Here is a 22600-nt window from a genome sequence, read left to right on the forward strand (position 1 = left end):
TTCTGCATGGTAATAGCAGTCTATTTCTGTCTGTTGAAGATACTCTTCCCTTGTTGCATTTAGGGAAGGGTCTTCGCTTTGCTTGCAGGTTTCTTTCTCGAAGCTTTTTCACTGATATGTAGACAGTGTCTGATTCTGTCTTTTACGATGGTGTCTTGCACCACCCTCCTTCTTTATTTCACCGATTTTTCATCCTTCGCACACTGTTCACATACTTTGTCAGTTTTTGTTGGTGGCTCTGAAGAAAACTGACGTCAGAGGTGCTGCTGCTGCAAAAAATTCCGGATTCTGTCTGCCTGGGGATATTCTAAGTTAAGGAATCTGCGGCTAGACAACGTCTCTACCATATACATCGTTACCGAAGGTAAGTAACCCGTACAACTAGTTGACCCACAATTCAAGGGATATTGAGGCACAATTTTTCAGCCTCTACCATATCCCACTCATGTTTTTAACTATGTCCTAAGACCCTTCTATTAAACTTTTTACAAGGGCATTTCTTAAAGCATTTTTAACATTTAATCACATTTCACATAGCACTTCACCGCATCTCACAAATACCCGCTCCGCTGTAATCAGGCGTTGAAGCACAGCTGGGTTGCATTCGGCAACCCAGCTGGGACCCCAATGATGAAGCATGCCACCAACTAGGTTGGTAGGTGAGTAGTCTTCTTCAACAACCACTGGATGTCTGTGCTCCTGTTCAATTTATATATGTCACTGGAAGTGACCATATACCTTTGTGGGTATGTCCATGTTGTTTAATGCTTCTTCAAAATTGGCCACATAGAGACATGCCAAGCTGGGAGCAAAGGTACTCCCCATCGAAGTACCCTGGGTTTGATCGTATAGTTGTTCTTCATATTGTTAAAAGTTTTCTGTCAGAGCTATAGTAGCACATTCCATAATGAAGCTTATGGGAGTGGACGATGCCCATGTCTCTGTATGGAGGGTACTCTCTATGACCTCTCGGGTGGCCCTCTGGGGAATGTGGGTGTAAAGGGATCCAACATCCAGAGTTAACAACAGATCTATCTAGAGTCTCTCATTAGTAGTCTCTATGAGGTTCAGAATATCTCTTATGTCTTGTAAGAATGTGGGTTTCTTCCTTACCAAAGGCTGAAAGAAGTGATTGCTGAACCTTGAAAGTGGTTCAAGCGCTTCCTGCTGACTCCCCAGGATTTGACTGCCTTGGTAAGCACACCCTGTTTGGTATAGAAGCTCTCTTCTAGACATCTGAACTCCTGACTGAAGTGGCCCAATACTGAAATGGGTAATGAGTGACGCTTTCATTTTGAGGGAGTCTCGATTTCTTCTGTGGTGCCATTTGTCAATTCATCACTGTATGCTCCTTAGGTTATCTGCTGTTTACTGGAAGCAATTTATGGTCTGTATTTTGTCTGTTACTCAAACCCTTGCGAAATCTGACTGAGGACTCCATTAAGTACTTTCCTGGTCTTTTGTCTGATCCATAAGGTGTTTGGTTATAGTCTCTTGCACATTTTAATTACGGTAGGGCTTTTTCCAGAAAATCTATTATGTATGTAGATTACGTGGTCTTTTAGCCACTGAGAGACTAGGTACTTTATCAGGGTTTGCCAGGCCAATCTAGGGATGGTAAGGAAGCACTTGCTTTACAGAGCAATAGAACCTTCCGCCCTTTTTCTATGTTTTTATGTAAAAAAAATAAAATGCCACAACTTTGTTGCTTTCCGGATTGTTATACATTTATTTCTGGGAGTCATTTATGCCAAACATAGCTTTTTACTTTCTTAAAGAAATTGGTTTGTTGGTTGACTGGGGTGTAAGCCTTAGTTAAGCAGCAACCACAATCCTTGTCAGGGTAAGACCCAAGCAAACCCCAAATTAACCTGTGCTCACCCTCTTGGTAGCATGGCACAGAGCAGTCGGGCTTAACTCAGAGTCAATATGTAAAGTATTTGTGCAACAGTGAAAACACACCACAAAAGGAGTCCACCTCAGATTTCGAAAAATAGAGTCATTTTTAATAAACAAAGCAAGGCCAAAATTACAAAAAACCAATTAGAACAACCAGATACATTGAATTTTAGAGGTTTTAGGGACAATGGCGCCAAGAAGCACAAATCGCTAGTGGGGGTATCTGGTTGCGCCGGACCGGTACAAACTCACAAGTTCAGCCTAGGCCTGTTACAGGGACCCAGTTAGGCTCACTGAACGGAGTACCTTAAATCCTGGTTGTGGAGCGTTGCATGGACCTGCGGCGAAGATGCCCCGCGCAGCCTAAGAGATGCGTTGGTTCCGGGATGCAGTGAGGCTGCATTGCAAGGTCCTATTGCATCATCGTCGGGGAACTCGTCAATGGGGCTTGCGATGTGAAGTCTGGCGTCAGGGATGCAGCGTGCAACAGACGATGCATCGTTCCCAGATGCTGCGATGCGAAGTCCGGTGTAATCATTTAGGCTGCAGTTGCTTAGAGATGCGAGCTCCTAGGCTGTTGATGTGCCATGCCGTCTTGGCGATGCGTCGGTTCTGAGGACAGCGGGGGCGACGCGGGACTTTGCGATGGGTACAATCCACGCAGCAGTGGCGATGCGTCTGTTCTGCTTGGGGATGCGCCACTCAGCCTTTAGATGGGTTGGTTCTGCTCAGAGAGAAGCTACATCTATTCTACTGGCAAGCACCTTAGGCCCAGTTCCAACAGTCAAGGACTGGGTTGGGACTACTTGGCAGGGTAGACTCACAGATGGCAGAGTCCAGGTGCAGGTGCAAGGTTCTTGGAAGCCTGTTATGTCCCTGAGGCTTCAGATCAGGAGGATAGCCAACTAGCCCTTGGAGTCACTCTGGGTTCAAGAGATGCAGTTCCAGTCCTTCTGACCCATGCACGCACAGCAAAGCAGAAGTCCAGCAGATTGGCAGTCCTTTAACAGCACAGCAGTCCTTCTTCCTGGCAGAGTATCTACAGGTTCAAAAGTATACTGAAGTGGTGGTGTCTGAGGTCCTTTTCTTATACACAGTTGTGCCTTTGAAGTGGGGAGTAGCTTCTAGAGGCATGCCTTTTTAGTGTATAGATGACCTGCCTTCCCTGACTCCAGATTAACTACAGGGAGTATGCAGCTCTTTGAGTGGAGACAGGACACAGCCTATTCAGGTGTAAGTGAAGTTGGGCCCAGCACCTCCCTCCCACCCTGCCAGTGAAGACCCACTCAGTCACACCTAAGCTCCCATGTGTGTGGCTTTCTAAAAGGAATGCATAAATCCCAAGTGGCAACTGCACCCATGTGCCCAGAGACAGGTGGCAGGTACCAAATGGCTAAGGCAAAAAAATGGGAAATTTCTAAAACTGACATCTTCAGAAATGTCACAAACATTGGATTATTCCTGAGCAAACAATAATAACAATGATTAATCAGTAGTATAATGATTTATGAAGAAGAGAGTCCCATCCAAAATTATGTGGATATTCTTCTTTATTGCTTTCAGATGTAAACAGTAGATCTCATAGAAGATTGTAGCCAACACGTGTTTCGTCAGAGGGCGGAAAGCCCAACAGACTTCCTCAGGGCTACAAAAATGATGAAAGGATACTGGTCATAAAAAATTGTTACAGTTTGTTAAAAAATCAAAGTGACTGTAGAGAGCAAGTCGCGACAGAGAACAACCCAGAAAAAAGAAGAAAGAAGAAGAATTCAGAAGTGCATTGCATAAAAAGGAAAAAAAAGGATCCAATCGTGTGACCCTATAGATGCTAGGACGTGTAAAGGCACCCACCACCTAAAGAGAAAAAAAGAACCAGGCTAAAGTAAAATGAATATGAGTACCAAAAAAAGAAAGAAAAACAAAAGAGAAAAAGAGGGGAAAAAGAAATTGAGAAGTGAATTGAACTAAAATAGTTTAACAATCTCTAATATACAAAGGAAATGTGAGGAAAAAGACCAATGTCAATATAAGCCTCTCAGACCCACCACTCGGGGACAGAGGTAAGCTAATGATATCAGGCCAGGCACTATAGGTTCAGCTGATAATAACTTAAGACTACAGGCTCAGTTAGTTATATAAAGCTGTATAGAGGGATTACAACCAAAAAAGTGAACACAAGTTGCAGCAACAGCGTAAAACAACACTCACCAATAGCAAAATCATAATCCAAAATATATGGATCCGGAACAGAATCAGATTAGTCAATCAAGATGTCTTCAGGTAATATCAAATAGATAAAAGAACGTCTGTAACATATGAAATGAGCTATCAGTAAAAAGTTCTAAGTACTGTGTCTAGAAGTCTTGAGTCTTAGCCCAAGATGAACATGTTAATCTAAAGATAACAAGAAGTTGTTTCATTAATTCAGTAAAAACATAAAAGTACCTCTGGCACGATATCAGGACTATCACAGCCGTAGTATAGGTTCAACAAAGTAATGTGGATTCTGCAAACAAGTAAACAAGTAGAAAATCGAAAATAAGCCAAACCAAAATGGTAATCATGTGATAGGGTTCCAATCCTGGGGCTAAAATGCTGTCGTTATATATGGACAGTCGGTCTATACAGAACAAGTGCATATGGGGTCAGACAATTAGAGGGCTACCGTGGTTGAGTAAAGGAGAATAAATATCTATAAATGCGAGGCAAAAGGTCATAAATCAGCAATATTTAACTCGCATAAGAATCAGTTATTTAAATTCAACGGCACAAACTAAGGCAACCACAAAACCTACAAGAACGAGTAGCAAAATAAAAACGTAAAGCGGTCAAGCTTAAAAAGCATACCCATAAACGGAGAGTACTCCGGTCGATTTTCAGGCTCGGTCATATGAAAGTGATTCGGCGCCATGTTTTTCCCTAATATATGCAAAGTCCGGTGATTAGAAAGCGTCCTCGGTAAGACATAAAGAAAGGACTATCACGCACGACGCGAAATTCAGGGCCGCCATCTTAGATAGGTCTAGGAAATTCACATACTGGGCTTACAATCAGCAAACCCCTCTATATATTAGTAATGGGTTTCGATCTCATAATTAAGCTACATAGTGTATCACAGGCATAGGTTCAGGGCAATTCTAAAAACAATTAAAATAAAACCAGACCAAAATCCGAAATACACTCATTATAAAGTGTATAATATAGTCATCATTTGACTCAATGTCAAAAGAATTTCGTAATGGTCTTGGTGCAGTTAACATCCCATAAATATGACAGTGAGTATCTAATTACTAAATGAAGAGCAAAACCACGGTCAGAAGTACTAATCATAGATTTTCTTAATGAGCCAGCACTGTGTGAGCCACTCAAAATAATCCGCATCTGCTCCGCCTATATCACAAAGACAGGCATATGGATGGACCAATGAGGAAGAGAAGTAGTCAGTAACTTGAAAGAGAAGTATTTATATTTAGGCCAAAAAGTAAAGCCCAAACTTGCCACAGAAAAGGGGAAAAGCATGCGGTTTGAGATAATGTAATAGACAATGCAAAATGAAAAAACTTTCAAAACAGCATGTGAGCATAAATAAAATACAAAACAAGATACAATACAGATTTGGTAGCATAATCAAAAGTTCGGCCAGTAATCAGATTGCAGCAATCAAGGTGAATACAATTACACTGAGAGTTGAAGAGATCATATTTAACATAAAATCGATGTTATAGATATCCAAAAGATAACATTTGCAGAGTACTAGCATGAGCTCACTGATATAAGTCACATATACTAAGTGCAAAATGAGTATGACATGAAGGAAAGTATAAGCATGACTGTTCTGAATGTTAAAAGAGAAAACAATGATTAGAATGATAACAGAATCATTGATATAATTATTATCCAAGCTCTCACAAGGCAAATCACACGTCCAAGAAATAATGTAATTCGTGATCGATTTTGATCCCCAGTTCAACTGCACGGAGTTTAAGGATCCATCGTGCCTCGCATTGACGTAATTTTAGTTCCCTATTGCCACCTCTGGGGTTATTTTTCACAATTTCAATTCCATGGAATAGAAAACCCAGAGATGATCCTCTTTCTTGGCATATAGAGGCATGGTTGCCAATGGGATACCTTATATCCAGATTTTTCAAGGCACGAAAGTGTTCTGCCATCCGTTCTTTGAGTGGGCGGGTGGTGCTGCCTACATAAATCATGCTGCATTTACATTGGATTACATAAACTACATATTTCGCCAAGCAGTCAATATGATCGTATATTCAAAAGTTACGTGAACCATTGTATGCAAAGTCTTTTATTCCCCTTTTTGTGAATCTACACATACTGCAGTTTCCACAGGAATGAGACCCAATATTATGTTGGCGAAGCCATGTTGGTTTGATAGGTAACGGTTTAGGATAACTAGGGCTGATGATACTCTGAATGGTCTTCCCTCTCCTGTAGGTTACACTGGGAGATCTGGGTATATACAGTTCCAGGCCCTTGTCTGCAGTAAGTAAATACCAGTTATCCTTAAGGATCTTGTATAGTTTGTGTGACCATGAGTGATAATTGGTCACCAATCTTATTAGGGATCTAGAGTCCTTATTATCCGTATGCGGGGTAAAATGTACCGAAAAACTACAGCATGTAATTCATTGCTTCATGCCAAAAGTGCACACCCTAAGAGTCAAATTAATGCCATACCATTCGGTGAGATGCTGCGGGCTCGCAGAAATTGTAGTAAGGATGAGGACTTTCAGGGACAAGTGAATGATATCACATACAGATTCCTTGCTAGAGGGTACTCACCTAAAACCATCAGCAGGGCGAAAAATAGGGCTATGCAATTAACTAGGTCCGATACCCTTAAAAATACCCCGCATACGGATAATAAGGACTCTAGATCCCTAATAAGATTGGTGACCAATTATCACTCATGGTCACACAAACTATACAAGATCCTTAAGGATAACTGGTATTTACTTACTGTAGACAAGGGCCTGGAACTGTATATACTCAGATCTCCCAGTGTAACCTACAGGAGAGGGAAGACCATTCAGAGTATCATCAGCCCTAGTTATCCTAAACCGTTACCTATCAAACCAACATGGCTTCGCCAACATAATATTGGGTCTCATTCCTGTGGAAACTGCAGTATGTGTAGATTCACAAAAAGGGGAATAAAAGACTTTGCATACAATGGTTCACGTAACTTTCGAATTTACGATCATATTGACTGCTTGGCGAAATATGTAGTTTATGTAATCCAATGTAAATGCAGCATGATTTATGTAGGCAGCACCACCCGCCCACTCAAAGAACGGATGGCAGAACACTTTCGTGCCTTGAAAAATCTGGATATAAGGTATCCCATTGGCAACCATGCCTCTATATGCCAAGAAAGAGGATCATCTCTGGGTTTTCTATTCCATGGAATTGAAATTGTGAAAAATAACCCCAGAGGTGGCAATAGGGAACTAAAATTACGTCAATGCGAGGCACGATGGATCCTTAAACTCTGTGCAGTTGAACTGGGGATCAATATCGATCACGAATTACATTATTTCGTGGACGTGTGATTTGCCTTGTGAGAGCTTGGATAATAATTATATCAATGATTCTGTTATCATTCTAATCATTGTTTTCTCTTTTAACATTCAGAACAGTCATGCTTATACTTTCCTTCATGTCATACTCATTTTGCACTTAGTATATGTGACTTATATCAGTGAGCTCATGCTAGTACTCTGCAAATGTTATCTTTTGGATATCTATAACATGGATTTTATGTTAAATATGATCTCTTCAACTCTCAGTGTAATTGTATTCACCTTGATTGCTGCAATCTGATTACTGGCCGAACTTTTGACTATGCTACCAAATCTGTATTGTATCTTGTTTTGTATTTTACTTATGCTCACATGCTGTTTTTAAAGTTTTTTCATTTTGCATTGTCTATTACATTATCTCAAACCACATGCTTTTCCCCTTTTCTGTGGCAAGTTTGGGCTTTACTTTTTGGCCTAAATATAAATACTTCTCTTTCAAGTTACTGACTACTTCTCTTCCTCTTTGGTCCATCCATATGCCTGTCTTTGTGATATAGGCGGAGCAGATGCGGATTATTTTGAGTGGCTCACACAGTGCTGACTCATTAAGAAAATCTATGATTAGTACTTCTGACCGTGGTTTTGCTCTTCATTTAGTAATTAGAAACTCACTGTCATATTTATGGGATGTTAACTGCACCAAGACCATTACGAAATTCTTTTGACTTTGAGTCAAATGATGACTATATTATACACTTTATAATGAGTGTATTTCGGATTTTGGTCTGGTTTTATTTTAATTGTTTTTAGAATTGCCCTGAACCTATGCCTGTGATACACTATGTAGCTTAATTATGAGATCGACACCCATTACTAATATATAGAGGGGTTTGCTGATTGTAAGCCCAGTATGTGAATTTCCTAGACCTATCTAAGATGGCGGCCCTGAATTTCGCGTCGTGCGTGATAGTCCTTTCTTTATGTCTTACCGAGGACGCTTTCTAATCACCGGACTTTGCATATATTAGGGAAAAACATGGCGCCGAATCACTTTCATATGACCGAGCCTGAAAATCGACCGGAGTACTCTCCGTTTATGGGTATGCTTTTTAAGCTTGACCGCTTTACGTTTTTATTTTGCTACTCGTTCTTGTAGGTTTTGTGGTTACCTTAGTTTGTGCCGTTGAATTTAAATAACTGATTCTTATGTGAGTTAAATATTGCTGATTTATGACCTTTTGCCTCGCATTTATAGATATTTATTCTCCTTTACTCAACCACGGTAGCCCTCTAATTGTCTGACCCCATATGCACTTGTTCTGTATAGACCGACTGTCCATATATAACGACAGCATTTTAGCCCCAGGATTGGAACACTATCACATGATTACCATTTTGGTTTGGCTTATTTTCGATTTTCTACTTGTTTACTTGTTTGCAGAATCCACATTACTTTGTTGAACCTATACTACGGCTGTGATAGTCCTGATATCGTGCCAGAGGTACTTTTATGTTTTTACTGAATTAATGAAACAACTTCTTGTTATCTTTAGATTAACATGTTCATCTTGGGCTAAGACTCACGACTTCTAGACACAGTACTTAGAACTTTTTACTGATAGCTCATTTCATATGTTACAGACGTTCCTTTATCTATTTGATATTACCTGAAGACATCTTGATTGACTAATCTGATTCTGTTCCGGATCCATATATTTTGGATTATGATTTTGCTATTGGTGAGTGTTGTTTTACGCTGTTGCTGCAACTTGTGTTCACTTTTTTGGTTGTAATCCCTCTATACAGCTTTATATAACTAACTGAGCCTGTAGTCTTAAGTTATTATCAGCTGAACCTATAGTGCCTGGCCTGATATCATTAGCTTACCTCTGTCCCCGAGTGGTGGGTCTGAGAGGCTTATATTGACATTGGTCTTTTTCCTCACATTTCCTTTGTATATTAGAGATTGTTAAACTATTTTAGTTCAATTCACTTCTCAATTTCGTTTTCCCCTCTTTTTCTCTTTTTTTTTTCTTTCTTTTTTTGGTACTCATATTCATTTTACTTTAGCCTGGTTTTTTTTTTCTCTTTAGGTGGTGGGTGCCTTTACACGTCCTAGCATCTATAGGGTCACACGATTGGATCCTTTTTTGTCCTTTTTATGCAATGCACTTCTGAATTCTTCTTCTTTCTTCTTTTTTCTGGGTTGTTCTCTGTCGCGACTTGCTCTCTACAGTCACTTTGATTTTTTAACAAACTGTAACAATTTTTTATGACCAGTATCCTTTCATCATTTTTGTAGCCCTGAGGAAGTCTGTTGGGCTTTCCGCCCTCTGACGAAACACGTGTTGGCTACAATCTTCTATGAGATCTACTGTTTACATCTGAAAGCAATAAAGAAGAATATCCACATAATTTTGGATGGGACTCTCTTCTTCATAAATCATTATACTACTGATTAATCATTGTTATTATTGTTTGCTCAGGAATAATCCAATGTTTGTGTCTTTATCTCCGGTTACATTGTAACAGAGATTTTTTGGGATTCATAGTGGCTGTTTCCCATTTTTCCTTTGAACATCTACTCAGATTTACCAAATTTATTGACATGAATATTGATTTTGCGCAATGTGTAACCTAGCCATGGTCAAAAGCATCTTCAGAAATGTAATTTAAAATACAACTTCACCATAAGTTAGGATTTCCAGAGACACCAAATTTGAACCAGTTACATTTTCCCATTTGACAATTATACTTATAAAATGTAATAAGGTAATTCCAATTTTATCCTATTACAGATATAGGCCTTGCAGTAGTGAAAAATGAATTTAAGAGTTTTACACAACCAGGACATGCAAAGCTTGAAAGTACATGTCCTGCTTTTTAAATATATTGTACCCTGCCCCCTGGGCTGTCCAGGGCCTACCCTAGGGGTGACTTATATGTATTCAAAAGGTAGGGTTGGGCCTGGAAAAGGTTTATTTTTCCAGGGCGACATGGCAGTGTAAACTGCACCAACAGGGTCTGCAGTGGAAGGCCTGAGACATGTTTAAAGGGCTACTTAAGTGTGTGACACAATCAGTGCTGCAAGCCCATTAGTAGCATTTCATTTACAGGCCATGGGCACTTATTGTACCACTTTACTAGGGTGTAGGGTGTTGGCTCGGCAATAAGGAGATCCTTTGAACAAAATCTTTATTTTCGTTAGTTTTATTGCACCACGTGTAATGTACTCGTTTCATAAGTAAATAACAAAGTATCTCCAGTCTTTCTTCTATCCCTTGACAGGCGTCGGATGGTCTCTCCTCGGAGTCTGGCCGAGTGGTCCCTCAGAAATAAACACAGAAAATAGGGGGACCGGAGTCAGTGGCCTTTGCTCGGCTAATCAAAATGAATAGGGAGGGTAGTGTTGGGATGGTTACACCTCACATGAATAACCGTCACCAGTGCCCGGAATCCTTACTTTTGGTAGACTACCCCAGTATAATTCAAGTGACGTTAGATGCCCCCCACTCACCTAATCCCCTCAAACACTCTTCTCGATCCAGGCTATAGCGTTGTTCAGGATTACGTGTCTCGATCAGCGAACATGTCGGCATCCTCTCGTGCTCCCTCGCACCACACAGTCGTGGGGAGGTTCCAGGTTTTGAAGTCATCGGCAGCTGATCTGTAGGCGTCACAGATTGGAGGGTGTTGGTGACGTAACCCTTGAAGCTAGGGGCGGGTTCCAGGAACATATCTTCATTAAAGGGCCGATGATATTCTTGTCATGCCTGGAGAAAGCTGTGTATGGACAAAACGGTTGTAAGAGAGGAGAGGGCATAGTATGAGGAGGTAAAGGGTCATTGTCCAGGTCATCAGGGCCAGTATTCAGAGGGGGTACCCGCTACTCTGTGACACAGGGACTTAAAGTAAATTTAATGTGCCACTTGGGTATGAGCCAATATTACCATGTTTAGAGGAGAGGGCACACACACTTTAGCACTGATTAGCAGTGGTAAAGTGCTTATAGTCCTAAGGCCAGCAAAAGCAAGGTCATAAAAAATGGAGGAGAAAGGCAAAATGTTTGGGGGAAGATCACACTAAGGCTGACAGGTGTAACCTTTTCATTTTACTTCAAATATCTTTGGGAAACTTCCCATCGACCTCGATGATGAAATACTTCTAGATGGCATCCAATTTTTGTTTCACCCTTACCATGGTACTCACCTCCCTTTCTTGGCACCAGGTAAGAGCTCCTCCTTATTGCCAGAGTCTTATGATATATTTACATTGGACCATCGCCTGAGATACTAACCCAAGCTACAAGCTTTCATCTTTCCAAGAAGGCTTCTCCTGCACTTGTGATTGGTGGTGTTGCTTTGTCTCTGTCACTCACTAGCGACTATAGAACTTAAATAGCACCTTGAGTGGAAATGTTCCAGGACTCCATTTTTAAGGTCATCAGGAATCTGGGTTCTTAATTATCTCCCAGACTGAAAAGGCAGGTTTAACTTTGATGGAAGGACTGACTGCTTCTGAGTCCCTTGTTAAGTAAGAAAGCCTGCCCTCTGGGTGAGCATCATTTTAAATACCCAGTGTAAAGGAGGGTAAGGATCAAGGTCCAGACCGCGTCTTGTTAAGCAAGGTTTTATTCTACAATATCGCCTTCGTTTTACAGAGGCCAGTGTTACTAAACAGGGATAATTCGTCTGATCCGGTCTTCGGTACGTTTGTCGCTCCTTCCGTCTTCATGATACGATCTTCCCTCTCTTGGTCATGTTACTCCAGATCAAAAAGAGAAACGAGAACAGTGTCACTGCCTCATATACTTCAAATACAGTAGGGAAGGGAGTGGGGGAACACCCGTCAAGTGCCCTAAGCAACGTGAAAGTGTGTTATTACTCAGGAAATGGGTAATCGGGGAACAGAGACAGAGAGAATCGTCCTAACGGTTGGACTTCTCACTTCCTCCAACCCACCCCACAACCTTGTTTCATACCTTAGTAAGCCACGCTCCTCCAGGAGCTTGGCTGGGCGCAGCGAGGAAGCGTTGGCCTCCTGGCGTATCCGACATCTCCGTCTCCACTGCGGACCTTCGCAAGAGCGGCTGCTCTTCGGTTGGGGTGCCCGGTGTTCTTCCTCAAGCGTCCTCCTCATCTCTGCTTTCGCTGTTTCCGGAGTGGTCACACACCAGTGTTGGAGATTTGTATCTCCTTATTGGTCTGTGGGTGATGACGTCCGTGTTGTGGACCGCACTAGCGGAGCCCGTCTCCCAATTAAAGGAACCGTGTTCCAGGAAAAAGTTGTCCGCCACTTGCGTGGTATCTGGTGTGGTAGTCAGTCGTCCTGCTGGGGGGAGAGAAGAGGACCATTGAAAGGGGGTACAGTCCACCATGTTTCAGCCAGCTCATGTCCCTCTCGGTCAGGGTGGGAACCGTGACACACCTCCCCCTAGGAATTTCCCGATCGGGGAGAGGGAACACTCTGGAGAGGAAGTCAGCGCTCCCATTATCCGAGCCTTTCCGATGTTTCACAACAAAAGAGAACGGCTGCAAAGACAGGAACCAGCGTAGGACCCGGGGGTTTTGGCCCATGTTTCTGCTCATCCTCTGAAGCGGGGCATGATCAGTATATAGGGTAAAGGGATGGCCTTCGAGATAATACCTCAGTTTGTCTATGGACCATTTGACTGCAAGGCACTCTTTCTCAATCGTGGTGTATCTTGTTTCACGGGGGAATAGCTTCCTACTTATGAAGAGTATTGGATGTTCAACCCCATCTGGGGACAGCCCTCTCTACCTTTTGATTTACCGGTAACGGAGTTACTTACCTTGAAGGCTTTTTTCTATCTCCTTCCCAGAGTGTGACTGCCAGGATCTATGTTAGTTAATTTTATAGCGACCCAAGTGAGCCTTCTATTTTATTAATTACATACGATGGTTGTCTCTTTCTAATGAGCCGGATGGATATACTAGACTAGACTTTGAACATTTCCGATAATTTATACAAAATACTGCACAGTGTTCTCTGCAGGAAAAAGGGTTTTTCCACAATAGATAAAGTGACCACATATTGCTGAGACTTAGAAGAGAGGTCAAGAGCTCAGAACTGAGCTTTGACCTCAAGGATGCCTGCAGCGGAAAAAGTTCTGAGTGTTTGCACAAAATATGGTTTACCACAGGCGCTTTCCCAATGCATTCTTGTATGCAATTGACTAAGTGACGTGCATCTGCACTAATTGTTGAAACACTGTGCATTTGCCATAATATCCCAAATGCACTGACTAAAAGATTATCACTGGTGGCATTCAATGGGGAATGTTCTTTATGCATGCAACCGCGTGTGGTATACGTGTTACGGCATTGGTGTACTATACCTGAAAACTGCATTTCAAACTACTGCGTGTTGTGACTACCAATTACTTTGTCACATTCTTTTCTTACAGGCACAGCGTTCTGGGTGAAAACCATAAGTGACTGTTTCACCCGAGAAACAGAGATAGTATCGCTATCTTTTAGCACACCTTTGCTCCAAGGGGCCCACTTCCGGCCCGTCACTGTTGGTACTGAAGAAAGCCTTTGCAAATTCATGCTATTCGGCTGAAACCTGTAGATCCATCTTAGGATGTATGAGATCAATTATATCTCCCTGACATCCGCAGTTAATTTTTAATCCTGCCCCAGGATCCCATTATTAAATTTCTCCTGGTTAGAAGGGGGATCCTGGAGACAGTTTTAATCTACCTTTTTCACAAATTGTCACAAACACAAAAGCTGCTCTGCTGTAATCAGACGTCAAAGCACACCTAGGATGCACACGGCACCCTAGGTGGGAACTCAATGATGAAGTATACCACCAGCTAGGTGGGTGGGTGTGGGTTCTTTTAAAAAACCTAACTTTGTTTTCCACGCGATTGCTTCTGTATGCAGTTTGATTTTTTCGAGCCCGGCTTTATTTTTGAAATATCTTAACCCTTGGCCTACATCAGGTAGATGTGGAGTGCTGCGCAGCGCTGGAGTAGTGACTCTTCGATGGATGTATAGGAGCCCAGGATTTACCGTTTGATGCACATATCAATCTTACTGACATCCAGGTGTGAGCTCTAATCACTCCATTGGCCTGTGTTATGGGACTATCATGTTTGGAGTCTCTCCTGCTGTGACAGGTAGGTTTCAAGAGGAAGAAGAGAGAGAAAAGTGTATACTTCAATAGCAGACCCCAACATAAAACCTCAAAGACTCAAACCCCAAATCACATTTGGTGTCTGGAAATGAACTATACGAAGGTGAGGTTGGTGCAGCTCTGCAAGATTTATGACTCTGACCAGGACTAGGGGCTAGGCCTTCTAATCTCCCTGCTGGGTGAGGGGTTATCACCCAGGGAACCCAAGACAACCTGCCTTTGAGCACCAGTGCCTACCTGCTTGCCAAGACCAGTGTGCCCTTTGAGGAAGAGCAGAGCATTGGAGGTAGCAAGGTCCAGTAAAGGAGCCCTACCAAGAAGACTTCTTGTGCGAGTTGTGAGGATATAACTGTACATTGGTCGGGTCACTGACCATATGCAGAACTGATTCGGCGATCTCTGTAGGCCAGGATAGGGCTGCCATTGACTTGGCTGTTCATTGAGCGCTGTGCTGGGAGCGCCAAGCCAGAACTGGCTTGTTGTGGTGACCCTGTATGCCAGAATGGGCCGCCAGTGAAGTAACTGTGTGACCAGTGTACTAGGACTCGTGAACGCCTTAGCAGCAACCCTATCTGCAAGAGGTGTCACCGTGGTGTGGGCAGAGGTACCACTGCAAACCTGTATGCCAGGAGGAGCTTCTGGTACTAAGTTGCTAAGAATTCTGACGGTTGTCTGGGACAACAGTGAGGCTACAACCAGCAGGTTGAGCTCTTGCCCTGATCGACCCCGGGGACCTTGGAGAAAGCCGAAAAAGATGTTGAACCCTCACTAGGCTCCAGGCAGGAGCTGACAGACCAACTCACACCCCCTCCGCCGGTGGAAAAGACTGACTTACTGCTTCTATGCATACTGGGAGCACCTCCATTCACTGGGGTAAGCTGGCAGCGCCGCTTGGGAGGGAGTCTGCCCCTGGTGAGTGCTGCCACCTGTACCAAGAGCAGTCCAGCTTCGCAACATGATCAGAGCATGCGAGTGTCCATGGTCAGGGCACCCACTGACATGATGAATTTTATAATGCTGCAGGAGTGAGTAAGGCTTACATCTGGCCTGTTGGGCCCCAAGGGCCTCACTGCTGAAGGTGCTGTGGCACCAAATACACCTTTGACTATTTCAGAGTCAAAGGGGGATCTCTTGAGTATGGCCTACTATTGAGCATGTTCTGGATGTGGCCACCAGTAAATGGGGAATAACCCCAACCACATTGCAAGGAAGAATGTGGGACAGGGAATTGCCTGACAAACACTAGATACCCAACCTTAAAGGGAATTATGTTGTTGCTTATGAATTTTATTCCTTTGCATGTGTTGACGTAGAAATGAAACTCTTCTTTTTCATATAAAAGCAAGTATTTGACTAGACACTCATTTATTGACATTACTGTGTGCAATTTGAGTTATGAGTTGCGTTCACTAATCTGCATCTACACTTCCCCTGCGAGGGAGTCTTTAACTCCTCGTCCACACCTACCACAGAGTAGGTACAGAAGTGCTACTTGGCCCAGTTGCTCAGTATCCATAGTAGGCTGGGCCTCGGAAAATCAGGAGTAAATAAAAGGCTTAAACAATCAGCGTGACCCGCTTTTGCAATTGTATAAAGTTAAGTGACTATATGCCAAAATTTGTTTTAAGGCAGCCATTTTCTGTTACTTATTGAGGGGTTGAATATTTTCAGTTATGTGTGGAGGACTAGTTAGGCATCATATGGGCTCTTCATTCTATATTTTATATTTTGTTTTCAGGTGGCTGAAATGCACGGAGAGTTAATGGAATTCAATGAAAGGCTGCATCGTTCTCTGCTGGCCAAAGAGGCCCTCGTTTCTCAAATGAGGCAGGAACTCATTGATCTGCGAGGGCCGGTAAGTGTCTCTCAGTTTTTATATGCGCTTCAGAAAACCTTTTGTGTATATTTGTTGTTTCATACTACCTGCACAATTATTCATATACATTCAGTTTCTGATGGACATGTTATACATTTATTTGTGGATTACCATCGCTCTGAAATGTGGTCACAAAGTTATATATTCCTTTTTTATTTTATTTTATTTTCATGTTCAGTTAAGATTCTGTTTTTCACCACTCTCTTTTCTGGAAACCAAATTATGTATCTCATCGCATCTGCAAGACAAAGAAGGATGCTTTTAGGTACCAGGAGATGAAGGAGAAAAGCCTCAAGCAGAAAAAAACACCTTTGTGAGATCGCTTAGAAATTAAGGGGAGTTGACAGGAGGATGAAGAAAGTTGATCGCAGGTTGGAAGATAGCAGGACAGACCAGGCACAGGATGCCAACCCCTTCCGGAGCAGAAAAGGCCATAGGATACCAACCCCTTCAGGAGCACAACTGGCCATAGGATGCCTACACCTTCAGGAATACAGCTAGGTGTAAGACACTAACATCTTCAGGAATACAGCTGGGTGTAAGACACCAACACCTTCAGGGATACAGCTGGTTGTAAGACATTAACACTTTCAAAGATACAGCTGGGTGTAAGATACCAACACCTTCAGGAATACAGCTGGATGTAAGACACCAACACCTTCAGGAATACAGCTGGATGTAAGACACCAACACCTTCAGGGATACAGCTGGTTGTAAGACACCAACACTTTCAAGGATACAGCTGGGTGTAAGACACCAACACCTTCAGGGATACGGCTGGTTGTAAGACATTAACACCTTCAGTAATACAGCTGGGTGTAAGACACCAGCAATTTCAGCAAAACAGCTGGGTGTAAGACACCAACACCTTCAGCAATACAGCTGGGTGTAAGACACCAACATCTTCAGGAATACAGCTGGGCATTGGACACCAACACCACAGCTGGGCACAAGACACAAACACCTACAGGAATGCAGCTGGACACGGGACACAAACTCCTTCAGGTATACAGGTGGGCATAGGGCACAAACACATCCAGAAATACAACTGAGCATCCTTTGTGGAGTAAAAAAAAAAAAAGTGGGAACAGTGAAGACTTATGGGTACTAGGGGTTAATTGGAAGCATTGCATGTTCTGATACCGTGAATACATGGCTTTTGTGAAGGGTATGCTGCCTTCTTGCACCAGGAAGAGGGATACTCTCATTGCTGTTTGCCAAAGCAGGGCTTGGAAAGAGCGGAGTGATGGATGAGACATGATGACTATTATGAAATAGTTCCAAGGCAGCATGGCTGCTGCTTAGAAACAAGGTATCAAAGACCTGAATTCCTGTAAACCTCACCGAACTACCTCTCACCAGCCTTACACCAAAGGCTGCAAGTGCAAACCCACCTTCAGAAGTAGCACAGTCTATCATTGGACCATGCTGCCTTCCAAAGAGCTCCTATCGATGGAGTTCTTTACTGTGGGTCAGTACAGGCCTGTGGGGCATCTCAAGCCCTCTGGAGAACTTGGTAATGATAGTCTTTCTTGTACTTCTAATACCTTCCTATCACTGTTACGTCAGGTGTGCAAAAAACCTGTGCTGCTGCTCCCGTGGCAACAGAAACTTGTCTTTGAAATCCCAAACAGCGGATAGAGGTTAGACTGATTTACATTGGATTTTACATCTCAGATCATTATATAGCATCTGGATGATTACAAATCTGACCATTGTACTCCCTCCGATATTTACTTTAAGAACAAACGTAAGAAAACAATCCTTTTAAAATGTCAGTAAGAAAATTAAGTAGGAATAACCCAACAAGACCCAAAGAAAGGGGCAGCACACATTGTAAAGTTATTCCAGGAATTTTGAGAACACTACCGTCCTCCAGAAATTTAGTCACCAGGCTTCATGTCCAGATGCAAGCACACACTCCATGGGCAGATCTGGGGCATTGGAACAGTGGAGATCGGACCTTTCGGATCAACCCGCAGATGAACAGTGGGCGTTCTGTTGTTTACAAATGAAGCATCTATCCCCCAATTACAAATTGAGGCTCATGCTCTTTAAATTTCTTCATCAATACTACCGCGCCCCTTTACAACTATTCAAATTAAAGTTGAGAGCGGATTCCAATTGTTGGAGGTACAGACGTGAGGGAGCTGCCTTTTAACATATTGCATGGGAGTGCCCTGCGATCTCTCGCTGCTGGGGGGAGGTGTGTGATACCATTCAGGCCATTATGGGTGAAACTCGTGTGCTCCCCATTGGTGATGCTGTTGGGCTATGTGGAGCAATTCCTGCCGGAGGTGCGTCGCCTAACTGCTATGCTGCTGGTACTTGCACGTTGTAGATTAGCTGTACATTGGGGTGCCCCAAGTTGCCCATGTGTGAAGACATGGATTCAGGATATGGCCTATTGCCAAGAACAGTTGGTGAACTACTGGGACCTCATGCCTACGGCATCTCGCCCTAAAGATATTTGGGAGCCTTTCACTAATTGGCTTACGGCAAGGGACACCTTCTTGGGCAGTGATGCTCGACCGTGGCCATCTGTTGGCTCTCAGGCAGCATCCTGTAGGACATGGTTTACACTTAATACTGGTTAGACATCTACAAATAGATCACATGGAGCTCTGTTGTTGACTCTTTTCCTTAGGCTTCTATTCCCCTCTTTTTTTTGTCTCCGCCTTACGTTGTTATAATGCATTTCTTTGTAGTGACTGGAATTGATTTGATTGTATGACATTTTGCCTTTCATCTTCTGGTACTCCGTAAATAGCTATAATGTATACCAATGTACAATGCCTCGGCAATGTTTGTAGTCAAGTTGATTACATATTGTACTGCCACGATTACTGTGTATTGCAACAATGCATGTAACTATTTACTATGTTTTCACTGCTGTCTATTTAAAATCAAAATATATTTTTTTAAAAATCAAAATTGTGAGAACACTAGCATTATTTGAGTAGCATTATTTGCAACCTCCTGTGTACTGCTCGAATGAAGATATCCAAATGATCTAGTGAGACTCATGAAAGTCCTTATAAGGCGCAGCTTCGGTCCACAGCTGTATAAGATAACAGATTATTGTCATAGAACTGTCTACTTTGATTCCAAGGAGGCAAAAGTTCTCCGTAGCCTTTAAAGAGCAAGGTGAGAGAAAAAATAATTCACACCAGACTTCTTTCTACACCTGGACTCAGATTATTCGACGGCAGAAATGAACCGAAACTTCTTAAGGTACCCGTCTGTCACTGGTTGGTAGCTTGACCAAGCCCATGCTCTGCAGCCATCTAAAAGCAATAGAGGGCGGAAGACGCAATGCAATCTATTTCCACATTTAATGATGTAAAAACTGGAATGCTCATGGATAGGACATTAAAAAAAAATATGAGAATGTGTGCCTACTTCCTCCTCTCTAAAAACAACAACGCTATCGCTTTCCCTACTGAATGAAATATACGCTTTCAACAATGAGAAATGTATGGTTCGACCCTTCAAATAAAGTCTGGACTAGGATCCTGAAAACCTACTGGTGGAAAATGTTCTGAATAAATAAATTGGTGTCCTTGTGGAAGTTTTAACATAATCTGTCTGAGTTACTTAAAAGGGCAGGAAGGAGATCTCAGTGACTAACAGAGGAAGATACCTTCTGGTTTAGTGTTTTCTATATATAGATATGGTAGTCTGATCAGGTAACTGAGTTGGAGGTGTCTTGTGAAAGTGTTACCTTCTTGAGCTAGGCTGTTGGTTGCCTTGTCTGAAATCAAATGAAAGCAGAGAGCGAGATCTCTGGGCACTGAGGCCTGCTTGACATCCGAGTTCAAATACAGATGTGGAATGATCCAAATTTGCAATGAAGATTTGATTTCACTTAGACTCTGCTGTGAAATTTTCTCTTGATTTTCTCTGTTAAAGCCTAGTAGTTCTACTTGCTTCTTGTGCCTCATTTAATATATGATGAAGCACAACACTCCTACATTTCCTTCTCCAGGCTTTTTTAATTTTGTAGTTTTTGAATCTGCACTGATGTGGTCCATGAATATCCGCTTCAGCCAACAAAGTTCATAACTGCATTCAGCCTAGGATATACAACGGGTGTCACAAAGGGGTTGCCAGGTTTGTTCCCTTCCTACCTCTTGTCTTCAGGCCTTAAAGCAGGGGCCTTCAAACTGGGGGCGGGCCCCACTTAGGGGTCTGTGGTAGTCGGGGTTCCTAACGGGCAGTGGACCAAGCCAAAGAAACTCTCTCAAGGTAACAGGTGAAAGTATCAGACTCTTTTATTCTCCTGATGCCAGTCAATGGAGATGCGTAGAGCAATTTAAACGAAAATAGCCTCAAAATAACAAACAGTTTCCTTCACTGTCTCTGGGGTCTTCCTTGCGTTTTCTGTGATTTTCCAGGGTGGTGTATTGCTTCTTGGTGTTCGGGAGGAGGGAGTAGGGAGGAAAAACAACAAAAGGAACCAGGTTTTAGTCAGGGCTCTTGATGCAGTTATATGATTGTGCTACCACCACCTTCGACTCGGGCGTGAGGGTAGGGAAGTGAGGGAGTTAGGTCTGGTCTCACACATTTCTAGTGCCTGCCCCCTCCCCTTATTACCTCCACCGACCCCACCCGAAAGGTCCCCTAAGAGTCACTCGCCTTGAGCCACGGCCCGTTACACGGACCGCGGCGCTGGGACCCGGGGCGTCTTCTCCTCTCCTCTGCCTACCGGGTTTGTCCGCAGTGTATACCCCTCTCCTGGGCTCGTCGTCTCTCTTCTCGCCTTCCGCCTCGGCTGCTTCTTCCCGTCGTTGCTTGCCTTTGTCCTCGTTCTCTCCGTCGTCCTCGCGTCTTCTCTCCCTCTTCTCTCCGGTCTCGTTCTCCTCTTCTCGTACCTCCTCTCGCGTCTGCCTCTGTGCCTTTTCTTCTGTTTCCGGGCCCGCCCCTAAGGTCGAGTCAGAGACTAGACCGCGTCCTGCTTCCGGAGCGGTATGCCGTGGCTCCGACCAGCCCCACTTCCGGTCCGCTCCGTCTTCTTCCTCACATATCTCTCCCTCTAGGAATGGACGTTGGGGCCATTCAGTTGTGGGATTCCTGGACAAGTAGTCCGCACAGCCCTGTCTGGCCCCAGGTATGTGCAGTGTCTGGAAAGAGAAAGGTTGGAGGGACATAAACCACCTGAGTATGCGTTGGTTGGAATCTTTATGCTTTACGAGCCATGTTAAGGGTGCATGATCAATGAGGATGGTGAAGCGCCGTCCTAGCAGGTAGTATTGGAGCGCTTCCACTGCCCACTTAATAGCCAGGCACTCTTTTTCGATGGTTGAGTAATGAGATTCTCTGGGAAATATCTTTCTGCTAATATAGAGAATAGGTTTGAGCTCCCCCCCAGAGTCCGGTTGTTGTAGTACTGCACCTAACCCAAGACCGGACGCATCTGTCTGGAGGACAAACGGCTTCTTGAAGTCTGGGCAATGCAACACAGGGGCCTTACAGATGGCGTCTTTGAGGGCTTGGTAGCTCTGTTCGTGCTCTTCTGTCCACGAGCGTATCCGGGACGGATATGTTTTGGTTAGAAGATCGGTGAGGGGGCTCACCAAGGCAGAAAAGTTAGGGACGAATCTCCTATAGTACCCTATGAACCCCAGAAAAGAGCGAATGTCACGTTTGGTTGTAGGGTTGGGAAGTGATTTGATGGCCTCCACTTTAGTCAGCTACGGTTTTATCAGACCTCGTTGTATGGTGTAGCCAAGGTATTGTATGGTATCTGTGACTAGAAGGGACTTTTTCGGGTTTATTTTTAGGCCCGCTTCCTGAATGGCAGTAAATACAGCTGTGAGGTGTTTGAGATGATCTGTCCAAGTTGGGCTGAAAACGACTATGTCGTCCAAATACGCTGCTGCATAGGTGGCATGGGGTTTCAGTATACGATCCATAAGGCGTTGAAATGTCGCTGGGGCCCCGTGGAGGCCGAAAGGGAGCACCTGGAATTGATAAAGCCCGGATGGGGTGGCAAAGGCTGTTTTCTCTTTGGCTTGAGGGGTTAGGGGAATCTGCCAATAACCCTTTGTAAGGTCGAGAGTGGTTAAGTACCTGGCACTGCCTAACTTCTCTATTAATTTGTCTATACGGG

At 43.4% G+C, this 22600-nt stretch overlaps 1 protein-coding gene across 3 annotated transcripts in view; it reads left to right on the plus strand.

The window, feature by feature from the left end:
* Window positions 1-22600, plus strand: part of SNX29 (sorting nexin 29) — a 1557993-nt gene that overhangs the window by 733848 nt on the left and 801545 nt on the right. For all 3 annotated transcript variants that reach the window (XM_085632108.1, XM_085632106.1, XM_085632107.1), the window contains exon 16: window positions 16351-16467. In XM_085632108.1, coding sequence (XP_085488234.1) covers window positions 16351-16467 — 117 coding nt within the window. The remainder of the gene's footprint in view (window positions 1-16350; window positions 16468-22600) is intronic.

The sequence above is a fragment of the Triturus cristatus genome, chromosome 10 (assembly GCF_964204655.1).
Source record: "Triturus cristatus chromosome 10, aTriCri1.1, whole genome shotgun sequence".
NCBI classification, from domain to species: domain Eukaryota; kingdom Metazoa; phylum Chordata; class Amphibia; order Caudata; family Salamandridae; genus Triturus; species Triturus cristatus.